The following is a 19509-nucleotide window of genomic DNA, read 5'->3' on the forward strand; positions in this document are numbered from 1 at the left end:
GAATCTTTCTACAAGGCATTGCAGAGCATTCTGACAGTGTTTTAGACTTGGGGGGTTGATGGGGTTGCAATGTTTCCTTTTTCTGTGTCACAAACCACGTCCGTCCATACTTCATAACAAAATCCCTTGACGGGTGCTTTCTAGATCTAGTTGGCAATGTGACGTGTTTTAAGCAACCTCAATCTCAAGCATGTTGTTTGCACTACCGAAACACAATGTCACCACTGTGCTGCACAGATGAAGTCAGAGAATGTTTGACCCGAACAGGAAGTCATCTCATCCCACGCAAGAAGCCAGCGGCAACTCACGACTATTATTAGCTCTGCTTTCTTTTTGACTATCCAGTGTCCCGACTCGGCCTGCAAACAGGATCTGCTGGCCTACCTGCAGAGAATCGCGCTGTACTGTCATCAGCTCAATATCTGCAGCAAAGTGAAAGCTGAAGTGCAGAACCTGGGCGGGGAGCTCATTGTGTCCGGGGTAAGTACGTCCACTACTCACTGTCACCTTTGGGGCCAGCTCTACACTTAAGCAGCGTTTTATACTCTGTGCTGCAGTCCTCCCACTACATTGAGTTCAAGGTCAGAGTGAAGGTTGGCTCTTCCAAAGTGTGCTTGTTTCGCAGCCAATTCCATCTAATAATACTCGCTAAAATGCATGCTGGGCTTTTTACGTCTCATGGACGCGATTATCATTGTTCAACTTAAGGATCCAATTAGCCTGCATTGCTTAAGCATGTCAACTATTTATCACTAAAGAAGAAGTTTAAAGCAAGTATCAGCAAATTGTGCATTTTTAATGACTTTGGGCCTACTGTACTAAAATCCCGAATAGTCTTCTCTCCACCGGTGCTCTTGAATGACCCTTATGCAAGGAAATACATATTTGAAAGGAGTTTGGTGATGTGGCTCCAAGTTTACCCTTAGATCAATCGTAAGCATCAAAATTGTGTTGCTGATTAGACGATATGCTGCAGTAATTTTGGTTTCTGGTATTCCAAAAGTGTTTACACAAGCGGAAAAGATCCATTCGCGCCCTTCAGACACGGTATTAAAAATCAACCGTCCAAGTATATATTTACCTATATTTGAAATTATGTTTCACTGCACTGAAACATGTTGTCATTCAAACTCCTCTTCAGGAAACTTATTCACTGATTTTTTTTTTTTGCTTCCCTTTCTTTCATTCTTCATTTTTAACACTTTACTCATTGTTTCCTCTTAACAGCATCTTAACTTTTTAAAATTAAGTTTTTAAAATAGCGTACTGTATTCTGTGCACATATACGAACGTTCTATCAGCATTCACAATAAACAAACTGTAAAGTTCATTTCTACAGTTTTAAATTAAATTGTGCTGACATTTTGTCCTTCAACCATCTACTGTACAGTATTTACTGTTCCTAGTTGGTACTGCCCAATTAATAATAATGACAAATAAACTTCCACCCTCCCGCCACCGACTGTTTCCCCCCTAACGTGCAGGAAATACGAATGTTGCTCATATGAAGACCACTGAGTCGTCATAGTCTTGAGTTGGGTCGGAAAATTCACTTAAATATACCATAAAATCCTGTGAATAATACGTACCAAAAATGTCTATTTTATAGAATTTTAATACGTAATTCTTGTCACTATGTTACAAAACTTTGAACTTTTTGTCCATTTGGAAGAAGAGACTCTCTCATCTGTTGATTTTTGGGTTTCCCTGCACGCTCATCATGACTTCTTTGAACTTTTGTGTACATGTTTATCTAATGTCGGACGCACGAATCCCGCTGAGATTTGAACCTTTTCATGGTGGTCGGCTGGAATCCACACTCATTAAAAACTAAGCAGTTGATTCGACTCCGCATGCGGTCTGAGGAGGCCCACTGGCCGGCGACCCTTTAAATGTCAGCCAAACAAAACAGACGGGAACAGCACACACCTGACCCCGCCTGCGCTCATTAGCGGCGGCGAAAGGAAGACGTCACATAGCGAGCGCTCGGGTTTTATCTGGCTTAATTGACAGCGGCGGCAAAGATCTCCTAATGCTTCCTCATGCGCGAAACAAGCGCCCGAGAACTGACTCATTGGACTTGACCTTAAGCGTTTCTTCTCTCGCAGCTGGATAGCGCCACCTCGCTCATCCAGGCCGCCAAGAACCTGATGAACGCGGTGGTGCTGACGGTCAAAGCCTCGTACGTGGCCTCCACCAAGTACCAGAAGGTGTACGGAACGGCCGCCGTCAACTCGCCCGTGGTGTCCTGGCGCATGAAAGCTCCGGAGAAGAAGCCGCTGGTGAAAAGGGAGAAGCCGGAGGAGTGCCAGACGCGCGTGCGACGAGGCTCTCAGAAGAAACACATCTCCCCCGTCCAGGCCCTCAGCGAATTCAAGGCCATGGACTCCTTCTAAAAGCAAGAAAAGATTTACATTGTGTTAGCCCGCCTGTTTTCCCTGCGTGTGCACTCAGGAGAATTTTCAACTGCCGCACTCGGGCTCCTGCGAAGACTGTGGCTCTCGAACAGCCAGCGCACACACAAACACGAGTAACACTATTTATCTTATCGTAGCTTAACCTGTGAGAGCCAAACTGTGACAAAAATATGGAACTTATTAAAAATACATATCAGGAAGAGGTTTAAAAAAAAAAAAAAAACAACGCCGGTTGATATTGTAATCTTCTTATTAACACGGTGCCGACTGGCTGCTTGTATACACATTTAAAATGTCTGAATGGAAATTCTGGATTGTGCTGTAGAGAAGAGACTCTTGGGGTTGCTATACCTCTTTTTTTTTCTTGTTTTTTCAAATAAAATGTAACCTGTAGTAGTAGGAATAATAACTTACGTTTTAGATTCCCACAAATGTCAGCATCCAAGTAGTCTCCTTGTTCCGATACAGTGTTTTATCCAAAGCATCCATATTGTGTTGCCATTTTTTTTTTAAAGATATTTAATGATGATCACTAACTATGATAACCTTGACTGAAAGTTGTGTAGCGTATAAATATAAACCGATTGGTTTGACTAGTTGTGGTTTGCTCTGAACATCCGTGCATACATGCTCCCTTTATCTCTAATAAATCCCTTAACTTGGCCCTCAAAAAGTTCATGTTTATTTATTAGTGTTGCGTTTGCAGGACACAACACTTCCAATCTGTGTCACCCGGCTTGCTTTGTTGCTGCGGCGCACACTTCGCTGCAATTGGGTAAAATTATTCCTTTTCTGCATCTATTTTGAGTTTTTGTGTTTTGCAAATCCAAGAATAAACAAATGAAGTTTCTAGATGCTGTTAAATCCAGAGACAAGAGTGTTTAAATAGGAGTCGGCCTCAGCGGGATAGGACTAATGCTCAGGTTAAAGTGTGTTATCGGAGCTACTGACCAACACGGGCTGCTTTATAAACTCACTTAAGAGTGTCGAGAGGGTTTTTCTCTGTTATATGCTGTAAATTGACTTTTTTTTTTCCCCACACAGGAAAAATAATTAACAACAGGAAAGTTCAGGTGAAGAAATACTGAAAGTTGCAATCTGAACTTTAGTGTTATCTTACAGTCTGTTTGGGATCCCATTATAGGACCAAATTGGAGCAGTTGTTTCAACGGACATGTCACGAGCAACATGAACAAGAGTTTGCAACAAAATGCACGAACCTGCAAGTTTATCTTCCAAAGTGGTTTGGGGTATAACAATCCATGTTATATACTGCCCCCATTAGGCTCATGGGAAGTGGTTAGGGCAGCGCTTCTTAATCTTTTTGGAGGTACTGATTTGAACCCACCACCGAATTCTTATTTATTGAAAAATCTAATATGATTCCCCCCCTTCAAATTCAAGACTTCGTTATAGGGTTTACGGGTGAACAAAATGACCAGGGAGAGTTGCCTTTTCATCTAATCTGGCTCTCGTTATCTTGAATACAGAAAGCTTTGTGTACTTGTAATCCTCATCTTCATGCAGCTAAAGAAAGTTATCCTTTTGTTTTCCTACCGAGCTAGTTATGTTGAACTAGAATTGCTCAACTTGGCATTGTAAATCATGCAGTTAAGATGCTGACTCCCATCACTCAACTATATTTATAGAGCACGTTAACAATCACCGCAGTTTTCTTAAGATGGAACCCAGGGGCAGCAGATACAATGAAAATAGCAGAGGCCCCAGAATTGAACCCTGCAGAACACCATACGTTTCATTATCCATGTGAATTCATATTCCACATATTCGTCCAACCACTTACTTTCTTTGCTCAACATAATAATAATAAGAATAAGAATAAGAATAATAAAGAAATCACACGACGCGCCATCACAACAGCCACAAGTCGACTTCTGAGTGCACCAAATTCACTTCCGCCCAGATAGGCCAAGCAATGGAGTGTGATCACCTGCAGCCAATGATGGCCAAGCGGGCATATCATCACAAATCAGTTGAGTCAGGTATGTGTCTTGACCTCCGCCAAACCTCTAAAACCCACTCACTGATCGAAGCCCAGGTTACGAACTACTGGGTTAGGTAAGCACATCCCAAAAAAATTTTGTTTCACCAACCTGTGTGAAAGACTTTTCATATATTTGTTCTTATAAAGAGTGGAGAGGGACTGAAGGTCACCTTTGTTCTCAAGAATCCATGAATGAGGACCAATGAGAGATTCGCTTGTGTCAATTATTACAGCACCCATTTGGTGGGTATCTCAACATTCAGACTTGGATGTCAACCAAGTACAGATAAATATATGTACAATAATGTACATTGCATAATGGTGATGGCGACTGCAAAAACTGTTAATTCCACATTTGTGCAATACTCAACAGAGCAAAGCATATAAAAAGCAGTGATGTTAATTGAGTCTGTTGCATTTCGACTTTTGAATGGTGGATTAAAGGATCAAGAGTCATTTTTAAGGATAATTAAGACCTTAATTGTGGAAAATCTCATTTGAAGATCAAGCGGACACTCTGTTAATTCATTAAACACTTCCATGCTTAAGATGACCAGATTTGATAACATATGTAGTCAATCTGAAGATTGGTGGTTGTTATTACTTTAGCTAATGCTAAATGCTATCTTGGTTGACAATACAATAGTGCTAAACCATCAATGCACTCACCATTATCCAAACTTTTTTCCTCGGCCTCAGCAGCTTTTTACTAAAGCATTAGGCTAGTAAGACTACATTTCCCATGATTCTTAGTACAGAATTTGGAAGTATAGTTGTAGTAACGGTGTGACGAAAACACCCGCTAGCAGTTAGATGTGGATGAGAATGAGAATGCAAACCTGAATTTACACGTGAATGACTGTGTACACTTTTTAGAAGTAAAATAAAATGCACAAACATTTTCATTGTATTTTTTTTAACTCCTTCATTCCTACAACGCCCTCGAGTCCGCTCAAGAGTCTTACTTTCATCACACCGCTGTCTGTTACCCCACCATCCGGATGATGAACAGCGCAAGCGTTGGTGTCACGGTCTCAAAGTCAACCGCTGACTATGTCAAGGCCCGTAATCTCATTTTGACCAATGAAGTCCTTGTCGATCCCTCTTAAGTCTGTTGGCTTGTCAAGGGGATGGTGGCTAAGAACAGGAGGGCTGCAAGGCTGAAAACACCTTCCAGTCAGCAAGGCGAGAAATCTGAGAATGTTCACAGCCAGCAGCTCCCCAAAACCAGGAACAATTTGGAGTGGCTGTTCTGAGACCTGACTGCAACTCCACACCACTGTCAACTAGTTCCCTTAAAGAGGGTGTGACACATTCATTTTCCCATGCAGCCTTTCGCACCTTGAGGTCTTCGCTTCACACCGCGATGATCTGAAATCCAAAATATCGACGAGGATGATATGCCATGCGTTGAGTGAAATTCATTGCCTGAGTCCCTGGGAATGAATGCAGCTGTTTTTGTGTCCTCGTTGTGCCGCTTACGCCTATTAAACACTACATGCGTCAGGCATCCGTGCATCACCAAAGTACTCTGTATTTAGGAAACAGGGCCACAAGGGACACATTGTTACACAGTCCAGTTAATGGAGGGATTAATTCCTTTCTGTGACACTGTCTAACTACGATAATCCCCGTGTGCATACATCTGTCTGCTCTAAATGAAACATGACAGACTACACTGAAGAAAAAAAAAAAAGCTTTTGTTTTGTGAACTTCCTGGTTGAAAGAATAATAAACTGGAAAGAAAAAAAATTAGCTTTTTTCAGCCCCTTTGCTACGATTTGGCATATTAATGGTATCAGGTTTGAATAATTTAGGGATACAGCTGCTGGGGTCTGTGCTCATGACAGGCTACACTGGCCTCAGCTGGAGGAGTTGTCAAGGGGCCCGTCCGGTATCGACCTTGGGCTTTCACACCTTTTCACACCAGCCAGAGCTTCCTCCGGGTGCCAAATGTATTCGATGGCTGGTTAAGTGTGCATGTGGTGGATGCTACCCTGGGGGGGGGGGGATAAGAAAAGCCCAAAAAAGTGAGATCTTTAATTCTAACAGCTCAACTTGTGAAGAATAGACCAACTCAAACCTCACATTGCAAACGCTTGAGTGTGACTTAAATTCATCTTAAATACATGATAGCCATGATGAAAAAATGTTATCGGTGCTATAATGTTACTACAAATGTAAGAAGGATTAATGGAAACAACAAAACCTTAGGCAAGTATGAAATACATACAAATATTTTGTCTTAATAGTCAATGGAAGTCAATTTGTGCTCAAGGTGACTAGACGTTCCATTTAAACGAGACAGTCCCGTTATATCTGTTCTAAATGTACAATAACATCTACAATATTTTTTTTCATACTGTTGTTAACATAAAAGTGGGGAAAAAAAACAATATAAATATGGCTGCATCTTCTAGTCATTGATACAGTAAATTCATAATTCATAAAACTGACTTAAAATGAAAAAGATGTTACTGTACTGTAAAAAAATGAGTGTGATACTGATTTGTGTTGAGATTATTTTTCTGCCACTAGATGGCATAATTGCATTTGTAAGACGTCGCTGTGCATTTTTCGTTCCATATAATCTTTAACATGAAGTAACTTGTGAAACTCTGCACATTTTCAAAATTGTAAAATACAACTTGACCCCAGTTTCCAAAAATATATGCATTATTATTAAATGTATTACTGCTAAATTTTGATGTGGACATGTCTGCTGCATCGCGACTAGTTTTCCAAGTAAAGGGCGGTCATTAATCGCGCCTTAAAAAAACAAAATAAAATTAGTTGAACTTTAAATTATCATACTAATTTGGACACCCCTAATACTACTTCCTGGTGAGAATTTATTATATCTTTAATGTCCTGGTTTTAATTTTGAAAATCTGGCCAATTGATCCTTCCCAAAGCATTTGAAAGCAGTCCTGTTGCTGTGCCGTTGCCCTCCTAAGCCCCGTTCACTTATTCTTCCTCATCTGTTAATGTATTTCCGTCTCCTGGTTTCTCCTCCATTCTCTTTATGCTGTGCTTGGAGACACAGCAAACTCTCATTTTGTACCCTGTGCGATCTGCACTTCCTGAGTATTCCCCATACGGTGGGTACCCCACCATGCTAGTATTAAGGGGTGAGAGCGTTCGGGGAGGCGGTGGGCAGAAATCTGTGAGAAAGGATCAAGTGAGGAAAATGGATTATAGTCGACAGCTACAAAATATGTAGGGTTGTCTTGCCCTTTTGTCACGTTTTCAAACATTAGCACAACACTATTGTTCCTTACTGTTCTTCCCAGAATTGTAAATAACTTGGCAATTAAGTCTTAAATCTTCTCAGAACCCTCAAATGCTGCTAATTTTGTTTGTTTTGTCTTCTGTTCCTGCTAGCTTTGTGTCCAGGGGCACAACGTCAGTAGCCCTTATTTTGTTATTGAAACAGCTTGGTGGCTCTGGCTTGATTGTCACTATTCAGCAAATCTGCTGATCTATGTTGCCGATGTGTCGAATTGTGACTGGTGAAGATAAGTTCAGAGGGTAGATAGATGGATAACGAATGACTCGCCCTTGTGCGGCCTCCTGCATTACTGTTTCAAAGGTGAGTTATTGATACCAGACAAGCACACGTTTCATTCATTAAATGATGTAGTAATAATTGACATGAAAATGAAATACAGGCCAAAATGAAAACGACTGTCGGGAATCTTTTCAGCAGTGGTTTACAGTATATGAAGTTCTGAAGTTGTTGCGGTACACTATTAATTTTTTTTAGTCGTCATTCAGAATGGGAGCATTGAGTTTTATGAGCCAAATCATGTCCTCTGTGGGAAAGTGGCCTTGTGTGGAACCTGCAGAACAGAACCGCCCCCAAATTGAATGACTTGTGCCTTGGCCTGTGTTTTCACCCCTCCAAGGAAGTTGCTTAAAAGTGAGCCTTGTGGCTTTTTTTGTGATTCAGTCTGAACGAATTGAGCCCAAGCACAGCGCTCCGTCAAGGCCGTTGTACATAGAAGCTTCATTCTGTGGAAAATATGTCGTTTCGCCGATCCAAAAAAGAGGATCCTGTCTTTTTTTTTTTTTTCAAAGTTTTGACTATTGTGCATATAAAACCTGAACTACAAAAGCAAAATAGTATATTAATTATATTAATTTATATATTTATATATTTAATTGATGCTACTGCACTTTTTGACGATGGTAAAGATGTGTTCCCCATTATTTTTTGCAAGTAAGGGTCCACTGCATTGTCTAATGTAGTGAAACAAGTACAGCAAAGAAGCATACTTTGCTGCAATGGACAAACTGCACACAACATAAAAATGAAATCAATTCAAAATGTAACTTGAATCATATTTATTTTTAACCTGTTACAGCGGAACAGAAAAAAATTGACTCATCTTGTTATTCGTCATAATTTCAGATTTTGTTCTTTTTTTTCCAATTTAAAAAATACAATTAATCTGTTATTTCATTTTCTCCTCTGCAGGCATTTGTACAAGAATGCACAGATGAGTTGCATCAGATGTCTGATTCACTGCAAGAATTCATTCGAACTAGGATATGTAACAATGGGAGAAAAAAAAAAAACATCTTGCAGGGTACGATATCCCTTTCCTTTCTAGTTCTGATGCAAGCTAATGTAAGTCATCAGGAAAGACATGTGTCAAAGTGTCAAAAGTATATTGAAACTTCTCCACTACTCACACTCCACATACAGGTTACACTCCTTGTCAGAGTCTAACACTGAGTGAAATCATGAGCAGTCTGGCTGGATGACATCGATCAGTTACTGAAAATTCAGTCAATGGCGGCTACAGTTAGACTGTGTTAAAATGTGACACAAAGACACCTGACTAATAGAAAAATAATGTTGCCAATTTAGTCTAAAAAGTGACTAAAGGATGACATGAATGAAAAAAGGTATCTAGTTTTATACTCGAGTAAATTGTGTTTTGCCATTCAGAGTGATGTCACATTGTCGTCCGCCGGTGAAGTCCTTGTTTTTTTCCGACTTCGCGAGTGGAATTTCCGACTTCAAGGGGGCGTTCCCGGACACACTTCCTGGTTTGAACTCGGATATTTCCGACTTCCGACCATCCTCGAATGCAGCATAAACCACCATCCGCTAACCCCTGTTTGTTTTTTGTTTTTGATTTTTTTGTGGCTAGTAAAAATGGTTAGTGACCAGTAACTCTGGGGAAACGAGTAGCCACAGTGGCTGGTGAACAGAAAAAGTTCATTTCAAGCCCTGGTGCTAACCTTAAATTCCCTCTATTTTTTTTCTGATTTAATTCTAGGTGATTTCAGTGGGTCAAAAGCTGCTACTTTCTTTGCTTTCCTTCTATGCTGGGGGCATGTTTTGGGTGCATTCAAATATGATCAACATTGTGTTCTGAGTGGTACAAAAAAAAAAAATCCCTGACTTCTGGAGGGCTGAAAATACGTGTGCTTCAAACTGTGGATATTGCAGTGCACCATGCTTATAGAAAAAGAATGAAATGTCATTGCATCATTAGCCTTCCCTTATGTAACAACTTGCAGTCGATCACATCCATTGCCGATTGTGAACGGAAGATAATTAGACCCGGTTGGAGGTGCACGCTCTGCTTTCTTTGCTCATTTTGCTTTCCACCAGATGGCACCTTAATGAGCCAACACTGTCTCTGTTTAATTCAGACAGGGCAAGGAATAGAGAGGCAACAGTGGAAAAGTACCCTTTGCAAACATGAACAAGGTCATAATAAAGCGGTCAGCAGATGCCCAAACTGTCTGGAATAACAGCTTGATTTATGTCCGTCTGTAATTGAATGAGGAAGGAGAGCGCGACCTCCTTGTTATGCCCGAGCTTGTGGACGTTCCAAACGGCAATTCTATCACATATAAGGGAGCGCGATACGTAGGGAGAAGGGTTATTTCTTCCATCATCGACGCAATTATCATCTGAGCAACCATTTCGTTAATGTCAGCTTTTAAATGGAGTCTCTTCAATGGAGGCATTTGGCAGAGGAGAACATTTGGTAAAGGTACGCTAACGCACAAGCATGAAAAGTATTAAGCTTATCCCGCAACATAGATTTTATACTTTTATAAAGACATTCCTGGACATTCCTCACTCTGTGTCACATACCATTTAACAATTGTTTTTATCTGTTAATTTGACGTTTTCACATTTCTCTCAGACAACCGTAGGCAACAAGTGAGCTAAAACAAGTCAGATTTTCTGATCATTTTACGTTGAATTATGAATTATATGTGAATTCTCTGTGAATTCTTGGTCCCAAACAGCTTCGCTGGGCTGGGCTCACATCAGAGGTCGAGGCAACCTCTGTTAGCTAGCAACGAGAGTTGGCTGGCTAGCTAGTGCGGCTAAATATATTGTGGAGCTGCTAGCAAGTCAGTAATCATCGCCTTCATGGCAGAGAATAAGATAACTTTCTGACAAGTATTGTTCTCATTAAAACGAAAGATAGAGTGTCCATGCTAATTGCTAAGCTAACCTAAGATTGACGTAATTGTAATTAAATGCATGTGTGACCATCTCACGGCGTTTTGGACTGGTTCCACCATTAAATAAATCATTCAAATAATTAAGGACATAGCAGCACATTTTACATATGTACTTATCAAAAAACACAAATACATCTCATTGTGTAAAATACAAATTAGAGCTTTTTGCACACATAGAGCAAAAATAATTTTCTGGGTTGTGTCTAATTACAACTAGTCATCAGTAGATGTTTCAACACAGATATATTTGTATGCTAATTTGTTTATCCAATTGCAGAAAATCTTCTCGACACAATTTCTTTATATATATATATATATATATATATATATATATATATATATATATATATATATATATATATATATATATATATATATATATATATATATATATATATATATATATATATATATATAGTCTTTGCTTCAGCTGCTTCCCACATTTTAATGACAAGCAGAATAGTAAATGATAGCTTTCTACCTTCAAGGTACTCTAAGCACTTCAGTCAACGACCTTATTCATCTACTGATAATGTAGCATCTGTAGCGACTGTGGGATCGGTGTAAATGAAATTGAGATCATGCATTTTAAATGGCATAACAGAACATACTGTAGGTTTAATTATAATATGTCCATACAGCAAAGAACCACAACCGCTTGACCCACTGACATCTGCCACGAACATTGTGCCGCCGAGAGAGCAATGCAGAATATGTCCTTACCTCGCTCCTCATTATCTGAACAACTTCTGTGAGTAGCGTGTTTGCTTCTGTAGCAACATCCTTGGGCTTTTTGTATCATCGCATTAAACTGACCTGTTGTGACTGGCTATGCGGCCGCAACAAATGTTGCCTATTCCCGGAATATTATTTGCATTCACTTTTCCCAGCATGCTGCTGTCATGTTACCCAGTGCCTAATTCTATCTAATTGAGTAATGGCAACAGCCGTGCATGGTGGGACCTCCACGACAAGGTCAAGTCCAAAGCATCAGCCGCTTCCCGCAGAGGAACCGAGTCAGGCCTGCACGTACCGCAGAGCTCACAGTGGGTGATGTTTCCATATTCAATAAATCTTGACTCCAGGTATCACACGAACACACGCGTGCACAAATGTGCAACACACTGACTCAACAACTTGTCCACCCGTTCACTTTATTTTGACTTTGCCATATCTGATTATGGAACTGTTTTTTTTATTTTTTTATTTGAAGAATTTCATATACTGAACACTGTAGGCCAACTGCATAACGGTTCTCTTGTGAGAGTAGAAGTCTTGCAATATTCTAACAATGGAATTGGAACTACACAATAACTCAATTAACTTGGGCAATGACATTACAGCAGTACATCTACGGGAGAAAAAAAATATTACATTAAGTCCACAAAAGACGCACATGTAAGTCGAATGAGAACGCTTCTAAAACACTATTGCTAGGATACGAGAATCTGGTAGATGGAGCTGGTGGATCAGCAGTCAATTGCAGGACTGACAAATGGAGCGTAGTAAACACCCGCGGTCAGCAGAACCTTCTTGCTGTGAGGTGATGACATTGACCACTTTACCACTGTGTCAGCCTGAGCTCAACCACTTGAAGTAATAAAAAAAAAATGTATGAGAAGACTAGAAAGTGGAATCGGATACCAGTGTGTGTGCTACCTGTAAAATACAGTAATTATTTAATTAGCAATGATGAGACTTGTTTACAAATGACAATAGGAAGAATGGCACAATCCACTAAGGATGTAACGATATCCAAACATCACCATACGATATTATCACGATATGAAGGTCACGATACGATAATTATCACGATATTGTGTGGGGGGGTTCGCGATATTTAAAAAATATCACAATATTGTAAAAAAAAAAAAAAGTTTAACTAAATAAAGCACAATATTGTGCTTTTGTACATAACAGCAATGCATATAAACCACCTCCAATCTCTCATAACAATATTGAGGCACTTACTTGCTAATGCAAGCACACATTGATCGCTTCACAAGCAAAGTAGGTTCCCTTTCATCTGACAATTAGCATAGATTTTAAACATAGAAGGCCAAAACATCCCTAATGAAAATTAAATTGGCAGTGGCAGTTTTAATATCACGATATCACGATATTGCCCTTATCGTTACATCCCTACAATCCACACATAAATATGGTCATGCTTCCACAGCACAATTGAAAAATATTTTAGAGAGAGAGAGAGATGGAAAGAAACAAGAGTGAGCTTGGTGGCTAGCTAAAGTCATAGCTAGCTAACTAACTAGATAGCCAAGCCGTAAATCATATCTTAAACTTAATTCATCTATCATATCTTCAGTCATATTTTTCCTTGTTTGGTTTTGCATCCCCGCGACCCTTGTGAGGAATCGGCGATTCAGAGGATGGATGGATGGATGGATGGACGGACAGATGGATGGTTTTGCATCTTCCTCCATCTTTGTACTTTGCACGTCTGCTGTTTTGTGTCCCCCAATAATGGAACCTTAATGCGTTGGGATCATACGTGGGGAAGAAAAAGGACAATGGTATCATCTCTCTTTGTCCACTGATGGATTTAGAGTGCTATTTGTTTTCCAAACCGTCCCTTTACGATTCCATTCCGCCTGCATTTAATAGCACAGAGAGCTTAGGGTAAGACACTTAGGTGTTCCTTTAATTATAAAAATGTTGGACTACCCATTAAATGCATCTGTAGCATTTTGTAAGTGGTGCTATCAATCAGTATTATGGTTGGTGCATGGTCCCGCAGAGGCTGATAATGCTGAATCTATGCTGAACACAGAAATATGGCCCACTTCCAGGCTTTATGAGCAATGAAAAAGAAAAGTAACAGTAACAAATGAGACCTCAATGGGGAAGTGTTTGAATATTGATCTGGAATAAAAATAAATCCCTGATCAGTTTCAACGATTTCACGACAACTTCGGATTCGCACAGATGCCTGCACAAAAATGTTAAAGAAAAATAATAAACTTTTACTTTACACTGTTCCAAATGATGACACCATCATATTCTTCGAAATAGTCAATGTGGTTTACTTGCTGAACTACCATAATGACAACTGAACATAACTTACACTAACGTTCCAAATCATTATGTACAACAATAATAAAATGTGCACAGTACTGTGTGTGTGTGTGTATGTGTATATATATATATATATATATATATATATATATATATATATATATATATATATATATATATATATATATATATATATATATATTTTTTTTTTTTTTACCAATTAAGTTACATGTTAATATAAGAACCCCACTTCAGAATCACAACTCGCTCATCACTGTCCCAGTCCATATAGCTTCTGTCTGTGTCTCAATTTAGAACGCAAGAATTGCCTCCCAGAGCTGCTGTTTGGTAGTACACTGCGGACCACTAACATAACTCTTCCTTTTTTTAAGGGTATTCTCCAGGTGCACATACATATATATATATATATATATATATATATATATATATATATATATATATATATATATATATATATATATATATATATATATATATATATATATATATATATGTATATATATATGCCTAATGGGACATTAGATAACAGTGCCGGTGGAATTGGTGATTCACTCAATGATTTTCAACGTACTAGAGAAACGAAAATCTAAAGTCTGGAGCATTTTTGGCTTTTACAAAAGAATTGGATGACTCAATAGAAGCTGTGCCGTTTGTAAGTTATCCTGAGCAGCTCTTAGGTTCAACGACAAATCTCAACTTTCTTGCCACAGGAGAAAATACAATCACGTGTATGGTGGGTTTAGGTTAAAACCAAGCAGCAAATTAGAGCCAACTAACAGCGCTCAGGCACAGCAAAAAATGGGCACCGTTATTCTGAACTATTTTGGGCAGCTCGGCCACAATTCACCAGGAGCCTAACCAACGACTGTATTATTGTTACCTACCGTAGCAATTAGGCTATACTTTGTTAGGCTATACTTTGTTTCTACTGTCTCAATCTATAGCGACAGTAATCCCCTTCCATCATGGGTTTTTTGTTCCAGACAACCCACGCTGTGAAATGTTGTAATTAATACACCCTTTTGTATCGCATTTACAACACTTTTTAAACACACTTTTAAAACATTGAAAAGACGTTTAAACACAATGAGACAGAGCTGGAGCAATGGTCAACAAGAACATATTGGGAGTGTAAAAATAAATAAATAAATAAATAATTGTAGTGGCACAAACATAATACTCTGGAATCTACGATATAGACGACCAAAACTGAACCACAATTTAACGTGTTTACTCTGTTCTAACTCTGGAATTCAAAGATCAAGCTGAAGTATTTATGATATTTGAGTATATTCAGTTTCTATTTTGTCCCTGCTGACCACCAAAGGCAGCGCCGAACAGCACAGAATAACTAATATCCACCAAATTCACGAGGGTTGTTTTTTTTTTTTTTTTATGTGCAGGTATTCACATGTTTATTTTCTAATCACATCCAACAAAATGATGTTCGATCATCAATCAGAATCACAATCCTCTTTATTGGCCAAGGATGTAAAAACACAAGGAATGTGTCTCTGTTAGTCTGAGCTATAAAGTGTTACATTAACAAGGAACTATAACAAAAAGAATATTTAGGACCTAACACGTACATCTTGATATGAATCAGCCTCATGCCAGAGATTCCCAACCCTAGCACAAGTGTTTGAATGTATTAGAGTAAAACTATGCAGTTAACCTCAATGACATGTGGATAATGTGTGATGCGGTTTTGAAGGTTTCACCGCTGCTAACATTCAGTCCCGACAGCATCTCATCAGCATGCAAGGCACAATGAGTGCATTTGCCTGTTTCCTCGCGATCCTCCCGATGACTCAAAGCAAAAAGATCCACGATTGGACGATCTGATGGATGATAATGTGCTTAGACGTGTCCTGTGGTCAGAGAGCAAACTCTTCATGTGATAACAGCGGTTTTCACGCATGCCTGGCCAAATGTCTCTGACTGATGGAGGAATAGAAGGCGGCCGGTCAAGCACACCAGCGCTAAGCACTTCAGAATGGAGCCTTTCATCTCACCACTGCTGAGAAATGCTATTCAAGGTCCAAACGGTGAAGTAGACCAAGAAAAAAAATAAAAAAATCCACATACTTCAATCGGGATGTATCTGGATACATTTATTCTGATGTGATCTATAAATATTGGTCCAGTTTGAAAGACTACTACGACTTCGGAGATTTGTCGTGTTTATTGGCCGCTATCTGAATGGTGCATAAACGGCGTCAACACCAGCAGAACGTTTTACACCCACGCCACATTTTCATGCTGCACATCCTCGGCGCTCAAGAGAGCAAAAACTCTTTCAGGTGTTTGCGCTATTGCTCATTTCTTCTGATGACATTTTCACCTCTTAAAAGGAAGCTGTATTATACAAACATGAGCATCTGTTTCTGCACGCGAAATGGATATCAATAATATACAGCACATATGTGTTCACTCCATTCAAGGAAATGCGAAAAACGCACGTACGTCCCCTGTGTGACTCAGCGCAGGAGTGCCGCCTTTGATAACAACAAGCTCAACATGGCCACTGGGGCCTTCTTAAATTCCAATTTGGAGTCAAATTGGAAAACAGAGATTGCTTTTTGTTGTTGATGTTTTTTTTTTTGTTTTTTTTGCGTGTGATTGTGAGGTCCCAACAGGAAGCTAATGCCTACATTTGCATTGTGTCTGTTTTAGCATCAGATCACTGCAGGCAGCAGCTAGTTGTGCAGTTTCTTTCAAGTGTTAGTGTCTGCATATGGGTCCACTATCACCTTCAGTGAAAACATGTCAGCTGTAGTACATGTAAAATTGTAATTCATCAAATGGGTAACTAAGGACATCTATCTCTTCGATGTCTTTTTAGTAGGCCTAAATACTTAACGTATACTTTATTTCCCTTATTTGACTACATACAGTACTAGAGCATGTGCAGTTTAAGTGGTAGCACTGATATCCAGGTTTTTTTTCTTTTTTTTTAATTGACGTTCTTGTTAGATACTTATGTGAACATGTTTTCAAGTCACTGTCTAAAGCCAATCTGTGGCAGAGTTTTTACTTTCTGGACCTGGATTCCCCAACCCTGCATTTAGGTAGGACCCAAACACAGACAAGACACGAAAGTTCTTTATTTACAAAAATACAAAATAACAAGAGAGAGCAGGGCTGGATTCAGATGGCCTCGGAGAAACCACTTGACGGGAAAATCTTGATAAGCACCTTAAGTGGGCTGAGTGCAAAGAAACCTTGGCTAGAAAACATCAACATGCTGACAAAAATGTCATTCAGTAAGTCTCGCTAGGGCAACGCACAATTCTATATGACAGAATAAAGGCCTATATGACAAAATAAGAGTGACTAAACAAACAGAGTGATTCATAAAAGGACATAGCAACTGCATAGTAACTGACAGCATTATAAAGGACAGAGCAACTGCATAGCAGCTACGTGTGACCATTCGTCACCCTCTTAAATCATTGCCTAAATCTTTTTTTTTTTTTTCAAATATTACTATTTTTTGGCCTAAATCAAATAGTTCAACTTTATTATGTTTCCTGAAAAATCTGAAAATAATGACTTAGGCGATTATTTTAAGAAGGCGTCAAAATATATCATCATAATGAAAATAGCAACTGCATAGCACCTACAAATATCATCACAAGTGACATAGCTACTGCATAGAATGAACAACATCATCATCTAAGAGACATAGAAACTACCCAGCACAAAAAAAAAAGAAAGAAACTGCACAGCACTACAAAATAAGACAGGCTAGACTAACAGCGACAAATAAATTATCAACATCACAAGGCACATAGCAACCGAAAACATGAACATGATAACACAATGGTTTCATGACCAAACCCACAGTCACAAGTCCAAGTCATAATAACTTACCCTTGCCTTGATTATATTGAGTGTGAATAATTTTGGTCTTGTTCTCTTTTTTTTTTTTTTTTTTTTTTAAGTCTCATCATCTGATAAGGAGTCAACGCAGTAGATAGCAATAATGTGTTCAGGGAAATAGTAATAATGTCAAGTACTTCACCCAACATAGTTTTCCACCACAGCTTTTAAAATGTCAATAAGCCTAAGAAGGTTTTTTTTTTACATAATGAGCTTGATGACCATGGTAACCACAGAATTGTGGAATACAATGACAAGGGGAATGAAAATGATTATTTTTTTCTTGTCAACCATCTAGTTAATATTAATTAACATTGTTTCTTTTGTATCTTAGATACCAAGGTACTGTCGAGGAAATTGTGTGGAACTGACTGAAAAGAAAACAGTAATTATAATTTTTATTTTTTCTAAGCACTTGTATGAGACAATATCTTGTCCCTGTAATAAATCTCACAATTGAATCAAAGTTGTATTGAAATCTAGCAACAGAACCTTTGAAATACAGCTTTTTTTATTCTAATGACTGCAGCATTACTGGAGCACTCCCACCATTCCCGCTTCATTTTTTTTTTCCATCCACTGGGGTCTGCGTGTCTCCAACTAGACAAAAACAGCATTAATGAACACTCTTTATCCTACACAAATGCTTTCATGAAAAACAATATCGCACAATGCTTTGCTGCATTCTTTTTTTCTCTCTCTCTCTCTCAAAAAGATGATCAAGAAAAAAGTCCTGAGTCACTAATTTCTGACAGTGATCGGAACATTTCGACGGCTTTCTCCCCTTGGACGTTTGGAAATAAGGAGGATGAGAGGGGGGCTTCTTCTCTTTTGGCTGTCAGATAGAGAGGATGGCAGAACTTGAATAAGCTCGGGGGCCCGCACTCTGGATTCTCTTTCGAGCGCTGCCATCCCATGCAAAAAGGAATTTTGAATCTCGCTCCTACATATTTAATACACAACTTGTTTCACAGATGTTCCTCTAGACATTTTCTGCCTCATGAAACAGCTCGTATGATTTTTTAATAAGGCAACATCTCCTGTTGTTATGAGGATCGGTTGTGAGGCCCATCAGGGCCGCTTTGATGTGAACGTTGACAGATAGATGCCTAAGTTGGGATGACAGCGTAAAAGGGACGCAAACACAATGCTTACATGCAACTCTGGATGCAGTAATGCATCATTGTACAAGCTAAATTGGATTCCCTGCGTTTTAATATACTTGCTGCTCGCATAAAGGTCATGCAACTGCACGAAGAAGAGCGCACGTGGGCAGGGATAATGGATCTGTCATTTATTCTACAGCAAAGGGACCACCAAGATTGAGGTTCAAAGTGTCACTGATGTGTTGCTCTGGTTTGACTGGCGTTACTAGTTTTCTTCTGATGTTATCAGTTTAATCCAGTTCTAAAATGCCTACTGTGTTTTAAGTTGGGTTATCTGAGTCATTGTGTTTTGATGTTGTTGTCAGTCGCTATGTCCCTTGTGTGATGATGATGATGATGACGTTTTCAGTAGCCGTGCAGTTGCTATTATGGTCATTGTGTTGTTATGGTCCTGTACTTGTCCCTTGTGATGATTATGTTGTTAATTATGCAGTTTCTATGCTCCTGTCCTGTATTTGTTCCTTGTAATGATGATGTT

General features: G+C 39.1%; 1 protein-coding gene across 1 annotated transcript in view; it reads left to right on the forward strand.

Moving 5' to 3' along the window:
• ctnna2 (catenin (cadherin-associated protein), alpha 2) overlaps positions 1 to 2643 on the forward strand; it is a 205871-nt gene extending 203228 nt beyond the window's left edge. The window contains exons 17-18 of the mRNA XM_077524899.1: positions 346 to 480; positions 2109 to 2643. Of these exons, the coding sequence (XP_077381025.1) occupies positions 346 to 480; positions 2109 to 2396 (423 nt within the window). The 3' untranslated portion in view covers positions 2397 to 2643. The remainder of the gene's footprint in view (positions 1 to 345; positions 481 to 2108) is intronic.
• The last annotated feature ends 16866 nt before the right edge of the window (positions 2644 to 19509 follow it).

This window comes from Festucalex cinctus, chromosome 6 (assembly GCF_051991245.1).
Source record: "Festucalex cinctus isolate MCC-2025b chromosome 6, RoL_Fcin_1.0, whole genome shotgun sequence".
In the NCBI taxonomy this organism is placed as follows: Eukaryota; Metazoa; Chordata; class Actinopteri; order Syngnathiformes; family Syngnathidae; genus Festucalex; species Festucalex cinctus.